At 42.4% G+C, this 16,716-nt stretch overlaps 1 protein-coding gene across 1 annotated transcript in view; it reads left to right on the top strand.

The window, feature by feature from the left end:
• The first annotated feature begins 2,085 nt into the window (after positions 1–2,085).
• The window catches only part of CLMP (CXADR-like membrane protein), a 42,634-nt gene continuing 28,003 nt past the window's right edge, over positions 2,086–16,716 (top strand). Inside the window, exons 1-2 of the mRNA XM_006833997.1 lie at positions 2,086–2,149; positions 10,486–10,643. Coding sequence (XP_006834060.1) covers positions 2,086–2,149; positions 10,486–10,643 — 222 coding nt within the window. The remainder of the gene's footprint in view (positions 2,150–10,485; positions 10,644–16,716) is intronic.

Below are 16,716 nucleotides of genomic sequence, written 5' to 3'. Positions count from 1 at the left end.
GATGTGCCATGGAGTCCGTTCCAATTCATAGCGAACCTGTACAGGATTTCCGAGGCTGTAAATCTTTACGGGAACAGAAAGCCTCATCTTTCTCCCATGGAACAGCTGGTAGTTTCAAACTGCTGGCCTTGCGGTTGGCAGCCCGATAGTAGAATCACATATTTGTTATTTGTGTCTGGTTTATTTCACTTAGCATGATGTTTTCAAGGTTCAGCCCTACCTTTATGGCTGAATAATAATCCATTGAATGGATATGCCACATTTTATTCATCCATTCATTTGTTAAAGGACACTAGGCTGTTTCCACAATTTGAAGGCCTCAATTTATTGATCTCTAAAGTGAGAAGGAGATCTGGTAACAAATCGGGCTGCGAACCTTAAGGTCAGCAGTTTGAAACTATCAGCTGTTCCGCGGGAGAAAGATAGGGCTTTCTGCTCCCATCAAGATTTATAGCCTCGGAAACCCTGTACAGGGTCGCTATGGGTCAGAACCGACTCGATGGCACTTAACACAACAACAAAGTGAGGGAGATTGATTAGAAGATTTCCAAAGTCTCTTTTCTTTTTGAAGGGACTGATTATTTAATTTCTGATTGAAATGGATGATTTCAGATTCCATGAGGCTTTCTCAAATATTCTGTGTAAAACAAAATGTGAGAAAATTCTCTTCCCATACAAGTAAGTGAGCAATTGACTGTATACCAGGGCTATTGAGAAGAGTCAAATCACAAAGGGGAAGGTGTGATCGAGATTTTTTTTTTTTTTTTCCCCAATGCAACATCCTAATTTCTAATAAAAGTTACGCCTGCCCCATTTTCTTGAAGGAGATCCTGCAGGCTCAGGAGAATCATTAATAATATGTAAATGCCCTTTATAGAATAAAATTTTGATCTACTCTTAACTGAAGTAGGCAGCAGTCAGGAGTCTATAGGTAGAGCAAACGGGTAAGTGCTCGTCTACTAACCAAAAGGTTGGCGGTTCTAATCCATCCAGAGGCACCTTGAATGGCAAGCCAGGCAATCTGCTTCTGAAAGGTCACAGCGTTGAAAACCCTATGGAGCAGTTCTAGTATGCATACCTGGGGTCTCCGTGACTTGGCATCTAACAAAGACAGTAGTCCATAAGCACTAGACACAAAGTCCTTTCTATGGGCCCTCGCTGCACTAAGTTAAGTGCTTTACCTAACCCACTGCCATCAAGTGGATTCTAGTGGAGGCTTTCAGAGACTAAGTCTTTATGGGAGCAGACAGCCTCATGTTTCTTCCTCAGAGCTGCTGGGGGTTTGAACCACCCACCTTACATTAGCAGCCCAGTGCCTAACCCACAGCATCACCAGGGCTCCTTAGGTTTTTCACCTGCTGTTGCTATTGGTAAGTGCCAATGAGTCAGCTGCAACACATAGGGTTTCCGAGGAGCGGCTGGTGGGTTTGAACCACTGACCTTGTGGTTGACAGTCCAGTGGTGATTGTGCAGCACCACATTAGGAATTCATAAGCCATGAAAAACACTCGGCATCCATCATAAGCAGTTTAAAGGGAAGAGGATATATTGCATGGTGCTAGGCCATGACCATCAGCTTTCTGGAATTCATTTTGCTTGTGTACAAGGGGGCAGTCATCACCACAATACCTTCCTGCATCTCTTCCCAGAAATGAAATGCTGCAACAAACTCCCAGAGGTCCAGTTAGAGATGATTTTCCTACTTGCAGTTAGTTCTGCCACTTCGACATTCAGTTTTGTGATAATCTCTAATGTATCTTTTAACCAAGATGAATCCTTAAATAACAAGGGAAACCAAGAACAGTCCTTGGGTGGTTAGATGGCCCCTTGCCTCTTATCCACTAGAAGGTAGACATACGCTCACTAAATCCCATGAGCACCCAAAGCCTTCAGAGTTACGCACAGCCCTCACTTTGGGGCTGACACAGGGGTATGGTTTTTAAAAGGGAGAGGGGGGAGCAGAAGGACCAGTTCTAGAAGGGGAAAAGACTTCAAATTCAAACATACTATATAAAGATCTCTTTGTTGTTATTGTAAGTGCTGTCGCATCAGTTCTGACCAGGACTCCGAGGCTAATTATAGAAGATGGGAAAACAAAGGAAATCACAAAATCAATTGGTGGCAGATGAATTCATCATCACTGTCACAGGTGAGACAACAGAAGTGTGGGTAGGACCATTATCTTAAAATGTTTACAGGATTGGTTCTAGGACTTTGGTCACCTGGCTACATGGTTAGGGTATGACTCATGGCCCTGACTTATAGTCCAAGACACCAGCTTTTTAGATAACATGGTAACTATTTTTGGTAAACTACTAAGGTCTTTAAGGAACTCTGGCAGCATGGTGGTGGTGGTGGTAGTGTGCCATGGAGTCGGTTCTAACCCATAGCGACCCTGTACAGGGTTTCCGAGGCTGTAAATCTTTACGGGAACAGAAAGCCTCATCTTTCTTCTGCAACAGCTGGTAGTTTCGAACTGCTGATCTTGTAGTGCACAGCCCGATTCGTAACCACTATGCTACCAGAGCTCCTAGCTCAGTAGTTAGGAATTGAGCTGGTAACTTCCAACTCAGTAGTTTGAAACTATCAGCTGTTCCACGGAGGCTTTCTGCTCCTGTAAAGGTTAACAGTCTCGGAAACCTTATACAGGGTCACTATAAGTCAGAACCGACTCCATGGCACATAACCACGAACCTCTACCATTAAGGTCTTGGCCAGGCAAGTTCTCTGATTGTCCTAGGCCTGCCTCCGTAAGGGCTGACCTGGAGTTGTAATCTACTTTCAAACACACTGCCTGAGGGCAAAGCTGACAATTGCTGGTCCGAGAGAACTCTAAAGAGAACAAGAAAATGGAGTTAGGGCTCTCACTGTAAACCACAGCCTTCCACAAAGCAAGTGCTTTAAAATGTAAGCCCTAATACAGACCTTGTTGTTATTGTCACTGTTGAGTACCCTCGAGTTGGTTCCAACTCATAGTGACCCTGTATATGGTTTCTAAGGAGCAGATGGGGGATTTGAACTGCCAACCTTGTGGTTAGCAGTGCAGTGCTTATCGTACAATACCACACCAGGACTCCAATAGACTACTAATCACAAGGTCAGAAGTTCAAACACACCAGCCACACCTTGGATATCCTATGTTGCTGTTAAGTGCTGTTGAATCTGTTCCAACTCATAACCGCTCCTTGGAGCAGCTAGTGGGTTTGAATTGCCGACTTTGTGGTTCGCAGTCCCATGACGATCCTACGCCACACCAGGAATCCCGGTTACCCTGTACAGGGTCACTGTGAGTTAGAAGTAACTCCACAGCATTTAACACACAACACCACAGATGGTAGACAGAATAGCCTATTGGAGTTAGGGGAGCTAGGGTTTAGGGAGGACAAGGTATTCTGACTCAGATTCAGCATGCATGTGCTCTGACCTGATGCCTCCTTGCCTCGGTAAAGTCATTTGTATTCACCAGGCCCCTTCTTGTGCAGCTAGATTTAATTCTGATCTGGTATAAATAGAACTTGGTTTCTTGTCAATGAACACCACCCACCACTGTGTTCTGTGCCTTTTGGGACCTCAACCAAATCTGAGCTTTTGATTCCCCCTAGTGGCTCAAACTGAAAACTTTAAAGTTAATTCTTTTCCTTTCATTTATTCAATATGTGGGTAAGCACCAACTGTTGTTATTGTTGTTAAGTGCTGTCAAGTTGGTTCCAACTCATGGTGACCCAGTATAGGGTTTCCAAGGAGTGGGTGGTGGGTTTGAATCACCAACCTTGGCAGTTAGCAATCCAGTTCTTATACTATAGGGCCATACCAAGACTCCACACACCAGCTATATGCCCCAAATTAGTGCTGGGTTTTCTAGCTCTGCCTGGGGTGTGAGGCCATTACAAAGTGACCAAGAAATCTTTCTTCTAAGCTTAGCTTAACAGTTAACTGCCGTCAAGTCGTCTCCAAGTCATGGCGAAGGCACTTACTTGTTTAACAGTAGAACTAAGAGCTCTGGGAGTGTAGTAGTTACGAATCGGGCTGTGAACCACAAGGTCAGCAGTTCGAAACTAGCAGCTGTTCTACGGGATAAAGATGAGCCTTTCTGCTCCTGTAAAAATTTACAGCCTTGGAAACCCTGTGCAGGGTCGCTATGAGTCGGAACCGACTCCACGACACATAACCACCAAGGAGCTCTGGTAGCGTAGTGGTTACGAATCGGGCTGCTAACCTCAAGGTCGGCAGTTCGAAACTACCAGCTGTCCCGCGGGAGAAAGATGAGGCTTCTGCTTCCGTAAAGATTTGCAGCCTCGGAAACCCTGTGCAGGGTCACTATGAGTCGGAACCGATTCCACGGTACTCAACAACATACTGCATAGGATTTTCAAATCTGATTTTTCAGAATTGGATCACCAGACTTTTCTTCTGAGATGCCTATGTGTGGACTCAAACCTCCAAACTTTCAGTTAGAAGCCAAGTACACTGAGAGAGGATGAGTGAGATAGAATTATTACCTGCCACTGAGTGACTTGTAGGGCCTTGGATTCCTTTACCACTGGGTCTCAGTTTGCTCATTAGTAAACTGAGAGCATGGGTTAGATTCCAATCAATCCAACAGCTCTATGTTGAATACCTGCAGTGTGTTAAATGTTATAAGAATGTGTTAACTATGAATGGCACTTAGTCTCAAAGAGCTACAAGCTAACGGCAGAACCAGACATCCAAGCCATGTAAAACCTGGGGTCAGAACAGCAGAGCATTTAGAAAGAACATGAGGCATGAATTCTGCAGGGAAGTAGCTTCTGGGGTCAGGTCCCAGAGCTCTGTCACTTCCCCACCCTGTGAGTCACTTCCTCATTGTGTGATCTTGAGAAAATTGCTAATCTGTTAAGTTTCCTCAATGAACTTGAATAACAATGCTTTCTTCCTAGGGCTGTCTTGAAAATTCAATGAACAAAATAAATAATATGCTTAGTGTAGAGCCAAACCATAGTAAAGGCTCACCAAATGGTGCCCACTCTCTTCATGGTTTCAGATTCTAAGCCTTCTTGAGGGTGTCAGTCAGACCTTACTAGTTGCTATCAAGTTGATTTCAACTCATGGCAACTCCTTATGTTCTTTAGAGTTTATGCTCTAAGTGGTTGATCACCAGGCCTTTCTTCCTCGGTGCTTCTGGTGTACTTGAACCTCCAACTTTTCATTTAGCAGCGAGCACAATAAACATTTGCACACACACACCCAGCGACTCCAGAAAGACCCTGTTGTTGTTAACTGCTGTCGAGTCAGCCCTTGATTCATGACAACCTCAGGTACAATGGAATGAAACGTGGCTTGGTGCTGCACCTTTTTTATGATTGGTTGAAAATCAGACTGCTACAATCCATAGGTTGATTTTTCAGAAGGAGATCACCAGGCCTTTCTTCCTGTCTATCTTAGTCAGTAATCTCCACTGAAACCTGTTCTGCATCATTGTTGTTATGTGCCGTGGAGTCAGTTCCAACTCATAGCGACCCTGTACAGGGTTTCCGAGGCTGTAAATCTTTAGGGGAGCAGAAAGCCTCATCTTTCTCCCGCGGAACAGCTGATAGTTTTGAACTGCTGACCGTGAGGTTCACAGCCTGATTCGCAACCCCTACGCTACCATAGCTCCTGTTCTGCATCATAGCAACACAAACATTCACTGGCACATGGCAACATATGTGGTGCATTAGCGAGGAATTGAACCTGGCATGGAAGAAGACACTTCTACCACCAAACTGCAATGTCCCCCAGTAAGACCCTATAAGAGGCTTATCCCATTCAACCCTGAGGTTGTTTCTGAAGTCCAGCAGAGTGCTGCTGTCTCCTTTCTTTGTCACAGAGCTTGGGCAATTCACCTGCTGCTTCTGTTGAGTGGCTGCCTCTGTGACAGTTTCAGCCCACTCAGCCTCTCCAGAGTGAAGCACACACTCACTTCCCCCTCCTCCTTGATCTCCCTAAGGTAAAAGGTAAGAATATGAGGAGGCTTCAAAAAGTTTGTGGAAGAATTTCGTTATCTTTTCATTCCGTTTGTCCGTGAACTCTTTGAAGCTCCTTCTTGCAAGCCCTTTTCCTGCCCACGGATTTGTTGCTGATCAACATTGAGACAAGAGAGATGGTTTATATGCCTCTATTAGTCATAGTCCTGAGTCTTTTGCTTTTAAACCCTCTGAAGTGGCCAAGTGAATTCTCTCCAGAAGAGAGGACTCCATACAAGACCTGGCATTTAGCACTGTTCCAGTTTGGAAGTTGTCTGATTCTGTTTCATTGCAAATGGATTAAAAGAGATCACATACACACACTGAGTTTTATTACTGGAAAAGGAGACAAAGGAGGATTCAGAGCTAAAGCACACTCTGAAAATCATACAGCTCATAACAAGTGATGTTTCATCTTGTCAGTTCATCACTCATCTGTATAATGGATTTAATAGTCAACATTATCTTTTCCAGGTACCACAAGAGAAAGCTTAACAGTAAGCAGGAGAGAAGGTGAACTGGACATCTAAAATTGTTGATAGGATACTGTCTTAGGTATCTAGTGCTCCTATAACAGGTGGATAGGTTTGACCAACACAAATTTTTTATTCACAGTTTAGGAGACTAGAAGTCGGAATTCAAGGTAGTAGCTCTAGGGGAATGTGTTCTCTCTCTGTTGTCTCTGAGGGAAGGTCCTTGTTTCCCTTTAACATCTGCGCACCCTGTGTGCCTTGGAGATCTGTGTGTCTTGGCATCAATCTTCCTCTGGGCGAGGAGATTCTCAGCACTAAGACCTTGGGTCCAAAAGACATGCCCTGCTCCTGGCTCTTCTTTATTTATTTAATTACAATCCCCTCCCTGCAACGTTTACCCTACTTCCTCCTTGTGGATCCCCATTTACATCCTCTATTTTACAAATGAACAAGGCAAAAATATTTGATGCATACTTACAAAACAAAAAATATATATTCATTTAAATGTTCAAAGGGCACATTCAGCCAGCCAGCCTCCTGCTCACAGGCAAACAGCCTTTCTCAGTCCAAAAGTCTAGTGGCTCTTCTTTCTTGGTAGTAAACTTCTGTCCGCTCCTTTCTCTCTCCTTTTCTCTCTTGTAAGATAAAAGTTGTTGCACGGCACACTCCAGGGAAACTTCCCTTACATCAGTTCAGAGCATGATCGGGGTAACGGTACTCCATCCCACCCTAGTCCCCTTACAGCTGGTTGGCTGATCACATCAGATCACATCCTGGGGGTTGGCGACACCATTGTAGAGCTGCCAAACCTCTGAGAATCATGGCCCAGCCAAATGACTGAGGGATACAGTTCAACTTGTGACAGATACCATTCCTGGGAAAAGACGAAAGGTAAAAGTAAAGAAAGCCAAAAGTGGAGCTGAAGTTTTATTAGCCAAAGAGAGATTGGATGGATGAAAGGATGGGATCCAAAATGGGGTAACTGAATTTTGCCTTGGCTAGAAAGGGCTTTTTCATATGTTGAAACTATATGATATAAACTTGAGACTGGAAGGAGTAACGTGGGGGTTTGGGGGTACGGATGGGTCAGGGAGGGATAAGAGAATGTATATTCCTAAAAGAAACCTTGGAAACCCTGTACAGGATGCTATGAGTCAGAACTGACTAGGCGGCACAAGAGAAGTGAGAAATGCCTAGAAGAGTCTATTGCTCCAGGGGGCCTTCTAAAGAAGCAGCCCACAATCTGGTTTCTGGATCCATTTTGGGGAGAGATGCCAGCCCCTCTTTTCTCTTTTCCCACATACAGTTTGTGTGTCGTGGGTGGGGAGGGGTGGAATGTGACTCATGACAATGAGGAGTCTGACACAGTTTGGTCCATGGGGGTGGGCAGAACGGATGAGATAGGAATGTTTCTAAGAGCTTTATGTACAAGGCACAAGTCAAATGAAAATGAATGAATAAGGCAGTGTCCGGGTGCTGCAGCCTTCTGTGTCGTGGTCTGTGAGGGTGGGCACCTTCTGCAGAGCTGTGTGCGTGCCTCTGCTCAGGAAAGGGAAGCATAAGGTCAGGAAAAGAGCACAGAACTGCCCAACAAACAGTTCTGCCAAAACATCTCATTATGTTCTTAACAACTTAACAACCTTAAACCCAAACTGCTGATCCAAACCATTAATGCAGTCATGATCCTACAAGTCAATTCATTCAAGACAAAACAATTTTTATTTTGAGTCCTTTCTTTCTTCTCCTTAGATCTGGTCAGTTGCCTTGTTCTACAGTTTTGACTTCCACATTGCCTCTGAAATCTGCCCTTTGCTTTTACTACTATCCAGAGACAATATCTCCTACCTGGAAAAATTTAACAGCTTTTCCACAAATATGTGTCTCAATATCTTCCCTTTTCCTGTGCTTTCTATTCATATCTCCTAAATATCCCTCCCTTAAGCAGAGCAAGGGATTATGTCTCAGGGTTTACACATTGTGGCAGATAAAGCCCTTCATCACATAACTGCCCCACCATTCCAGTCTAATCTATTACTGCGTCCCAACATTTATTCCTCACCTCCACCCAACAAGCTGAACTATTCATTGCCATTTACTTAGCACATCCTATGCCTTTGTTCATGTCATCCTCCCTCGCTCTCGCCTTTCCTCATCCTCTATTTATACCCATGTAAATGATGTTTTCCAAAGCCCATAGCAGATGTTGTTGTTGTTAGGTGCCATCCAGTCAGTTCAGATTCATAGCGACCCTATGCACAACAGAACGAAACACTGCATCACCTCACAATTGTTGTTACGCTTGAGCCCACTGCTGATGACACTGTGTCAATCCATCTCCTTGGGGGTCTGTCTTCTCCTTTTTTGCTGACCCTTCACTTTATCAACTATGATGTCCTTCTCCAGGGACTGGTCCTTCTGATAATATGTCCAAAGTGGGTGAGATGAATTCTCCCCATCCTCGCTTCTATGGAGCATTCTGGCTGCACTTCTTCCAAGTAGATTTGTTTGCTCTTTTGACAGTCCATGACACTTTTAATATTCCTCACCAATACCATAATTCAAATATATCAATTTTTCTAAGCTCTTTCTTATTCACTGTCCAACTTTCATATGCATATGAAGTTACTGAAAATACCATGGCTTGGATCAGGCATAGTCAATAAAGCACAAATAAACATCTTTCTGGTATTCCTGCTTTCAGCCAAGATCTATTTGATGTCAGCAAAGATATCCCTCATTCCACATCCCCCTCTGAGTCAGACTTGAATCTCTGGCAATTCCTTGTCAATGTACTGCTACAACCATTTTTTTAATTATCTTCCAGCAAAACTTTACTTGCATGTGATATTAATGATATTGTTTGATGATGTTCACATTCCTTTAGGTCACTTCTTTGGAATGGGCACAAATATGGATCTCTTCCAATCAGTTGAATACTACTTTCTTAATAATTTTTTTTCTTTTTAAGCTGCCTTTTATTCAAAGCTACTAAGTGCCAAACAAGGAGCTCTGGTAGCGTGGTGGTTACGAATTGGGCTACTAACCTCAAGGTTGGCAGTTCGAAACTACCAGCTGTTCCGCAGGAGAAAGATGAGGCTTTCTGCTCCTGTAAAGATTTACAGCTTGGGAAACCCTGTACAGGGTCACTATGAGTCGGAACCGACTCCACAGTACTTAACAACAACAACAAAGTGCTAAACACTGTACTACATGATTTACATAGTGAGTTTATAATATTTATAACTCTCGAAATAGTTACGTTTTTCTTGAATCCTATAATTGCTTATAAGTTCTTTTTTCCCTAAATTTCCACAGTCAATCTTGACACCAGTTTTCCTTTATATTACAATGTCTGTATAATTGGCTTTTCATCCTCATAAATACATGCTACTGATCAGCAACAAGGAGCCTTGCTGATACAGTGAGCTAAGTATTGGGTTACAAACTGCAAGGTTGGTGGTTCAAATCCACCAATTGCTTCATGGGAGAAAGATGTGGCTGTCTGTTCCTATAAAGATTGACAGTCTCAGAAACCCAAAGGAGCAATTGTACTGTGTCCTACATTGTCGCTATGAGTTGGAATGCATGTGATAGCAGTGGATTGGGGTTTGGTTTGACTCTGAGGATCCTCATTTACAAATAAACTTCATCACAAAGGTTTCCTCAAATGGATATGAGTCTGTGACTTCTAGAACTTGAGGAGTCAGGCATTGTCCTTTCAGAAGCCTCTGCTAATAGGGATGTAAAGGTCAAAGACACAGTTGTTGCTGACTGAGTGATTTTATTGTTCATAGGAAAGACAAGAATTAGTGAGCGCATAATTCAGGGGCTGACGAAGCTGTGCTGAGTTCAGTTAGTGAAGGAGCCAGCATGAGAGCTTGAACCTTGGCAAGCTTTTGGTGTGGGATTTTTCTAACATGTGCACTGAACCTTGCCTGCAAGAACATTCAGCAATTATTTATTATTAAATGTGGTACCCATTCACTACCATTCAGTTTCTGTATCACTCATTGGAGGTTTTCTTCTTCCAGGTTCCTACTCTGTTGGAACTTTGGGGACTCACACTGAGATCAAGAGAGTGGCAGAGGAAAGGGTCACTTTGCCCTGTCACCATCAACTGGGCTTTCCAGAAAAAGACACCCTGGATATTGAATGGCTGCTCACAGATAATGAAGGGAACCACAAAGTGGTAAGTGTACCCCTGGCTAAAGCCACCACTTCATCTTAGCCCACTCATGCGCCTTCTTATAAAATACGTAACAGCAACTAACGAGATTTTCCTTCTTTTTCAGAACTTTTCTTCTTTCCTTACTATCTTAGTGTCCTAGAGTTGCCATGACAAAATGCCACCAAGTAGGTGGCTTTAAAGAACAGAAATTTATTTTCTCACAATACTGGAAGTAAATTTCAGGATCAACATTGGAATTCAACCTGCTTAAGTGACTGTCTACACAGTCTTGTTATCTGGATACTGCTTGTCATTTTGTTCTCATAGCGCATCATCCTTAAGACTCTTTCTGTTCTTAACAGAACGAGGTCACCTTAACCTGAGCATGTCTATTGCCACAACTTTGTGTTCAACCCCAGAAATGACACACTCAGTTCTGAATGAAGTAAATAAGAGCCTAGGATCCTCTAATAAAACTCAAGAGCTTGACTCCATGGCTCTAACTCTCAAACAGGTGTTTTCACTTGAACTTAAAAAAAAAGTCACTTGATTATATAGCCAAGTAAACATACTCCTAAAGGCTAGAGTTAATTTGTTGGTATTTAAAAACTGCTGTTATGGCTTTACGCCATCCAGTTTCCTATTTGTCTTTAACTGAGATTCAGAAGTAAGGACAGCCATTTGTTCAGTTATTCAGATTATCCAACTGTATTTAGCACTTATGGTATGCCATGGTAAGGAGCTTAGTGGCAGAGTGGGTTAAGTGTTAGGATGCTAACTTCCAGGTCATCAGCTGGAACCCACTACCTGCTCTATGGGTTAAGATGAGGCTGTCTCCTCTCATAAAGATTCACAGTCTCACTGGGACCTCCTACATTGCTGGTGGGACTGGAAAATGGTTCAACCATTCTGGAAAACGGTATGGCGCTTCCTCAGAAAGTTGGGAATAGAAATACCATATGACCCAGCAATCCCTCTACTTGGTATATATCCACAAGCAATAGAAGCCAGGACACGAGTAGATGTATGCATACCAATGTTCATCACAGCATTATTCATAATAGCAAAAACAGAAGAATGGATAAACTTTGGTACAGACACACAATGGAATACTATGTAACATTGAAGAATAGAATGATGAATCTGCGAAACACCTCATAACATGGATGAATCTGGAAGACATTATGCTGGGTGAAATAAGTCAATCACAAAAGTACAAATATTGTATGAAACTATGATTGTAAAAATTCAAAAAAAGGTTTTCATACTAAAAGAAACATTCTTTAATAGTTACCAGGAGTGGGAGGGAAGGGAGAGTAATAAACTGACTAGAGGGTAGACGCATGTTAACTCGGTGACTGGGAGAGTAATATACAAGAAAAGGGAGGTTGGCAGAAGAATGATGAAGACAGGTGAAGACACAGGGAGGTGTGCCAGGGCTAAAGGGGATAGAGGTAGATAGTGCTATATACACAACCTTGGAATAATAGTGTTTTGTGGGTAGATACATGGACAGAGGCATAGGCTGCATGGGTATGGGAGGAAGAGTGGGATATATATATTTTTTCTCATACACAAACACACAGAGAAAGAGAGAGAGGAGGTTGAAAGAGGATATTTTCACATGGGTATTTACTTTCCTGAAAATACAACTATAAATGTGGTGGAGCATACAGTGGGCAAAATTCTGAAAACTTGCTAGATATCATCAAACATCTTAAGGCAGTTAGTTGCTGGGCCTGGGGGCTCAGGACCATAGTCTCAGGGAGCACCATGGTCAATTGGCACAACACAGTCCATAAAGACAGTGTTCTACATTCAACTTTGGTAGTAGCATCTGGGATCTTAAAAGCTCATGAGCTGCCATCTAATGTGCTGCTAATGGTCTTTCCATGTGCAGACAAAAGAAGAGAGATGAGAACTGAAGAGGCTTGGAATCAATTAGTCAAACGGACTAATGGTACAAATGAACATTGGTCTCTACAACTTTGAGATTAGAACTAGATGATGCCCAGCTACCACTACCAACTGCTCTGAAAGGGATCACATTACAAGATCCCAAATAGAGCAGCAGAAAATGTGGAACAAACATCAAAATTATTTTTTGAAAAAGACTGAGCTTAGACTTGGAAAATCCTGAGCCCATGGACATTGACCTAGTCATGGACGGTTAGAACTGAGAGTGAAGCATCCAGCTGATATGAAGTGGGGAGAGATGCACAAGAATGCCCAAACTTGTATATAGTACCCATTTGACCAAGCTTCAATGGCTTGATGACCAGAGCTTGACTAGAGGAAGATTAAGAAATATGATAAAAGAGCCAAGTGTAAATTGCTACAATTTGGTGAACTTGATCTATACTTATGGATGTAGTAGCTCAAAATACCAAACAAGAGGGAAGGAATCTTCATATCAAGGATCAAGCCCATCCCCTCTGTACACAGGGTTGATAGGGATGGGCAACTTAGACATTGTCTACTTAAAATGGAGGGTCTATAAAGGCACGAAGTGGCTGGCTTACAAGTTTTCAAGAAGAAATTTAGTTTCAGAGTGTGCAGGGTGTGGGGAGGTAGAACCCCCACTGAATAGTTTTCTTCACAAGATGGGTCTGGTGAAAGGAGATAGGGATAGGATTCTTTTGATTCAATAGTGAGTAATTGTTATCATGACTAATTACAATTGTCACAACTGTAAAGGTAGAAGTTGTGTAACATAAAGGGAGGAGTAGTTAATCTTACATTCCAGGAATAGAGGACCCTAGGACCATCAAGAGAGAAGAGCATGAGTAGAACATGGGACCTAACCAGAGAAGCCGTGACACCAGAGATGGAGACAGAGGTGATGAGATGGAGAGATAGAGTAGCTGAGGACTCTAGACTCATGGAAAGAGAAAGGTTGTGTGCTGGCAGCCAGGAGGCTGGTTTGCAAAATGTGCCCTTTGGTTGTTTAAATTATTATATATTTTATAATATATAATTTCATAATATTATATATTATAAAAATATTTTTAAATATTTATTTAAAAAACAAATCAGAGGGAATAGAAGCATGAGAGAAATGAGGGTTCCCAACCAGAAAAGCGGAGTCCTGGTGTGGCGCTGTGGGTTAATGCGCCAGACAACAAAGCCATTTGAACTGCAAGGTTGCCAGATCAAGCTCACCAGCTGCTCCTCGGAAACCCTATACAGGATCACTATGGGTCAGAACTGACTCAACAGCACTTAACAACAACAATAAATAGTTACTGTTTTCCCAGTATGCACATACCCATCCACTGAAGGAACTAATTGAGATAAATGCTACTGTAAAGCGACCATTCAAAAGTAAGTGACAGATATCGTGATAAAGACAGCAGACATGGAGTCACTGAAGCCAAGGTTTCCTGTAAGAAGAGGCAGCTGATCTGAGTCTTGATAAAAAGGGGAATCACAAAAACAGAAATACAGAGACTGGAAAATTCTCGGAACTTATAAGCTGCTAGTATAGGTGGAATACAAATATGAGCCTACAGAGATGTTGTTGTTGTTGTTGTTAAGTGCCATCCGGTCAGTCCGACTCATAGTGACTCTGTATAGGGTTTCTGAGGAATAGCTAGGGAACCTTTTGGTCCAGTGCTTTATCCCACAGCACCACACCAGAGATTGACAGGGTTTGTGGTACTGCAGGATAATGAGCTGGACCACAAGGCTAGTTTAAGCCATAAGGTTGGCGGTTCAAACCCACAAGCCAGTTCTCAGAAACCCTTTACAGGGTCGCTATGAGTCAGAACTGACTCGATGGCACTTAACAACTACAACAATATATGCCGTAGTAGAAAGCTGAAACTTTTTTCTATAATGAAATGTTGCTGTTAACTGCCGTTGAGTCAGTTCTGACCCATAGCAACCCTGTATAGTGTTTCCAAGGAACGGCTGGTGAGCTTAAACTACCAACCTTGTGGTTCAAACCACTTTGCTGTCCGTTACATTAGCCCACAGCGCCACACCAGGGCTGCATATAATGAAATAGAGTTCGTGAAAAAATTTTAAAAGTGAAAGGGACACATTTGTGTTTTGAAGTGATCACTCTGGTGCCAATTTAAGAAAGATTTGAGTAGAATTTTACAAATAAGGAAATGAAATACACACACACACACACAAATTATTCATTTGCATAAAGTTACCTATTTTATATCTTACACTCCGACATTAGTGCCTTAGGCTCCTTATCAGTAGCTAGTTAAATCAGCTTAACGATTTCAGGTCATCAGAAAACCTGGTACTATCAAATCAATTCTGCCTCATGACAACCCCATGTGTGTCAGCGTAAACTCATGCATATGGTTTTCAATGGCTGAGTTTCTGGAAGTAAACTACCACGCCTTGCTTCCGTGACATCTGAGTGGATTCAAACCTCGAACCTTCTGGTTAGCAGTTGAGTGCTTTAACTGTGCCACTCAGGGACTCCCAAGATTCAAGAAGATGATAATAAATACTTTGTGGGTAAATAAAATCTCCAAAGGTGGGGGGGGAAGCAACTAAAACAAATATTTTGTGGGTAAAGTTATTAGGACTTCATAATTGCCAAGATGTTGGGCATTAGGGTGAGAATGACTGAAAGAGAAAATATAAGAAGGGTTGGAATGGATGTGGTGCTTAAAATAGGCTTGCCAGTGACCTAGATCCCAAGCTTAGCTTTGCATTTCAATCTGAGTAGGAAAAGTTCATCCCTTTTGTCTAGAATGCTCAGAGTATGCAGGAAACATCCGGGAGTGGGTAGGCTATGCTGGAAACATCTCAAGAATATTTGAATGCTGGCCTTGATAACTTGACCACTAGAACTCTAGTTTCCTTCTGGTTCTGAGAATAGAAACTGCTGAATTTCCAAAGTAAGAGTGACCACCTCTCCGCCGGCCACCTAGGTTGGTCAGGAACCTATCACCTCCATTTGCAGATAAAGAAGGCAGGGCAGAGATGTCCAATTCCTGTGTCAAGCTTCTCACACTATCTCTTTATTCTTTCACCTTCTGTTTGACTTTTCAGCAAGGAAAGCCTGGTCTACAGCCTAGACAGAGGCCAGTTTTATGACAGCTAAACAGCCATGGTACAACAGAGCCACTGCCAGAACACTGAGCTGATCCATCTGTTCCCTATAAGCCCTAAAAAACTGTTTTATCCCCTCCTGCCAAAACAAGGTCCAGAACAGGTCCACAAGGAATATCACAAATCAGACAGCCTCACAACAGCTGCAATTCATAGGTTTAATTTTTTGTTTGGTTGCTAAGTGGTTAAATGCATGTTCCTTGTTCTCTTATCCCACTCCGACAGTTTATTCTCAGTGCTACATTTCCTAGAATTGAAAAAAAAAAATGCCAAACAAAACAATACCCCAGCACCAGGGATTGAAAATATGTCCGGCAAACTGAGCCAAATTGTGAGACTGTAACTGAGTCCTGATCTGCATCAAAAGTGTGAAATTCTCTGATAAATAATGATTACTTAATGGCCTTATAAGGCTAGCTTGGAATTGTATAATCTTCTCTTTCCAAAGATGTGAGTTCCTTGCCAGTATATTATCTGCTTTTTCATCATTAAAGATTAAGATAGGGTTTAGGAGGAAGGAGAGAGAAGCAGACAGAAGTCAGACCCATTTAAAGCTGTTCAGACAAATAAATTATACATATATAGTATAGTAAATATGATGGTAGAAATATGCCCAAAGTGCTGAAGCTCTGCTTTTGGGATCCAGGAAAGAATATACCAAGGGTGGGAATCCTTTTTCTGCCAAGGGCCATTTGGATACTTATGGCACTGCAGGATAATGTACTGGATTGTAAGGTCAGATTGAACTGCAAGGTTGATGGTTCAAAACTACCAGCTGCTCCTCAGAAACCCTATACAGGGTCACAATGGGTCAGAACCAATTCTACAGCACTTAACAACAACAGCATCATACACAATTATCAACTGAAAAATTAGCCTGCAATTATATGAAAACAAGTCCAAGAGAGCCAAAATTTGACCTTGAATATATCCCACCTGAATTTAGAGATCATCTGAAGAACAGATTTGATACATTAAACACTAAAGACTGAAGACCAGAAGAGTTGTGGGA

This window comes from Chrysochloris asiatica, unplaced genomic scaffold, assembly GCF_000296735.1.
Source record: "Chrysochloris asiatica unplaced genomic scaffold, ChrAsi1.0 scaffold00008, whole genome shotgun sequence".
NCBI classification, from domain to species: domain Eukaryota; kingdom Metazoa; phylum Chordata; class Mammalia; order Afrosoricida; family Chrysochloridae; genus Chrysochloris; species Chrysochloris asiatica.
This window is presented reverse-complemented; position numbering and strand designations above follow the sequence as displayed.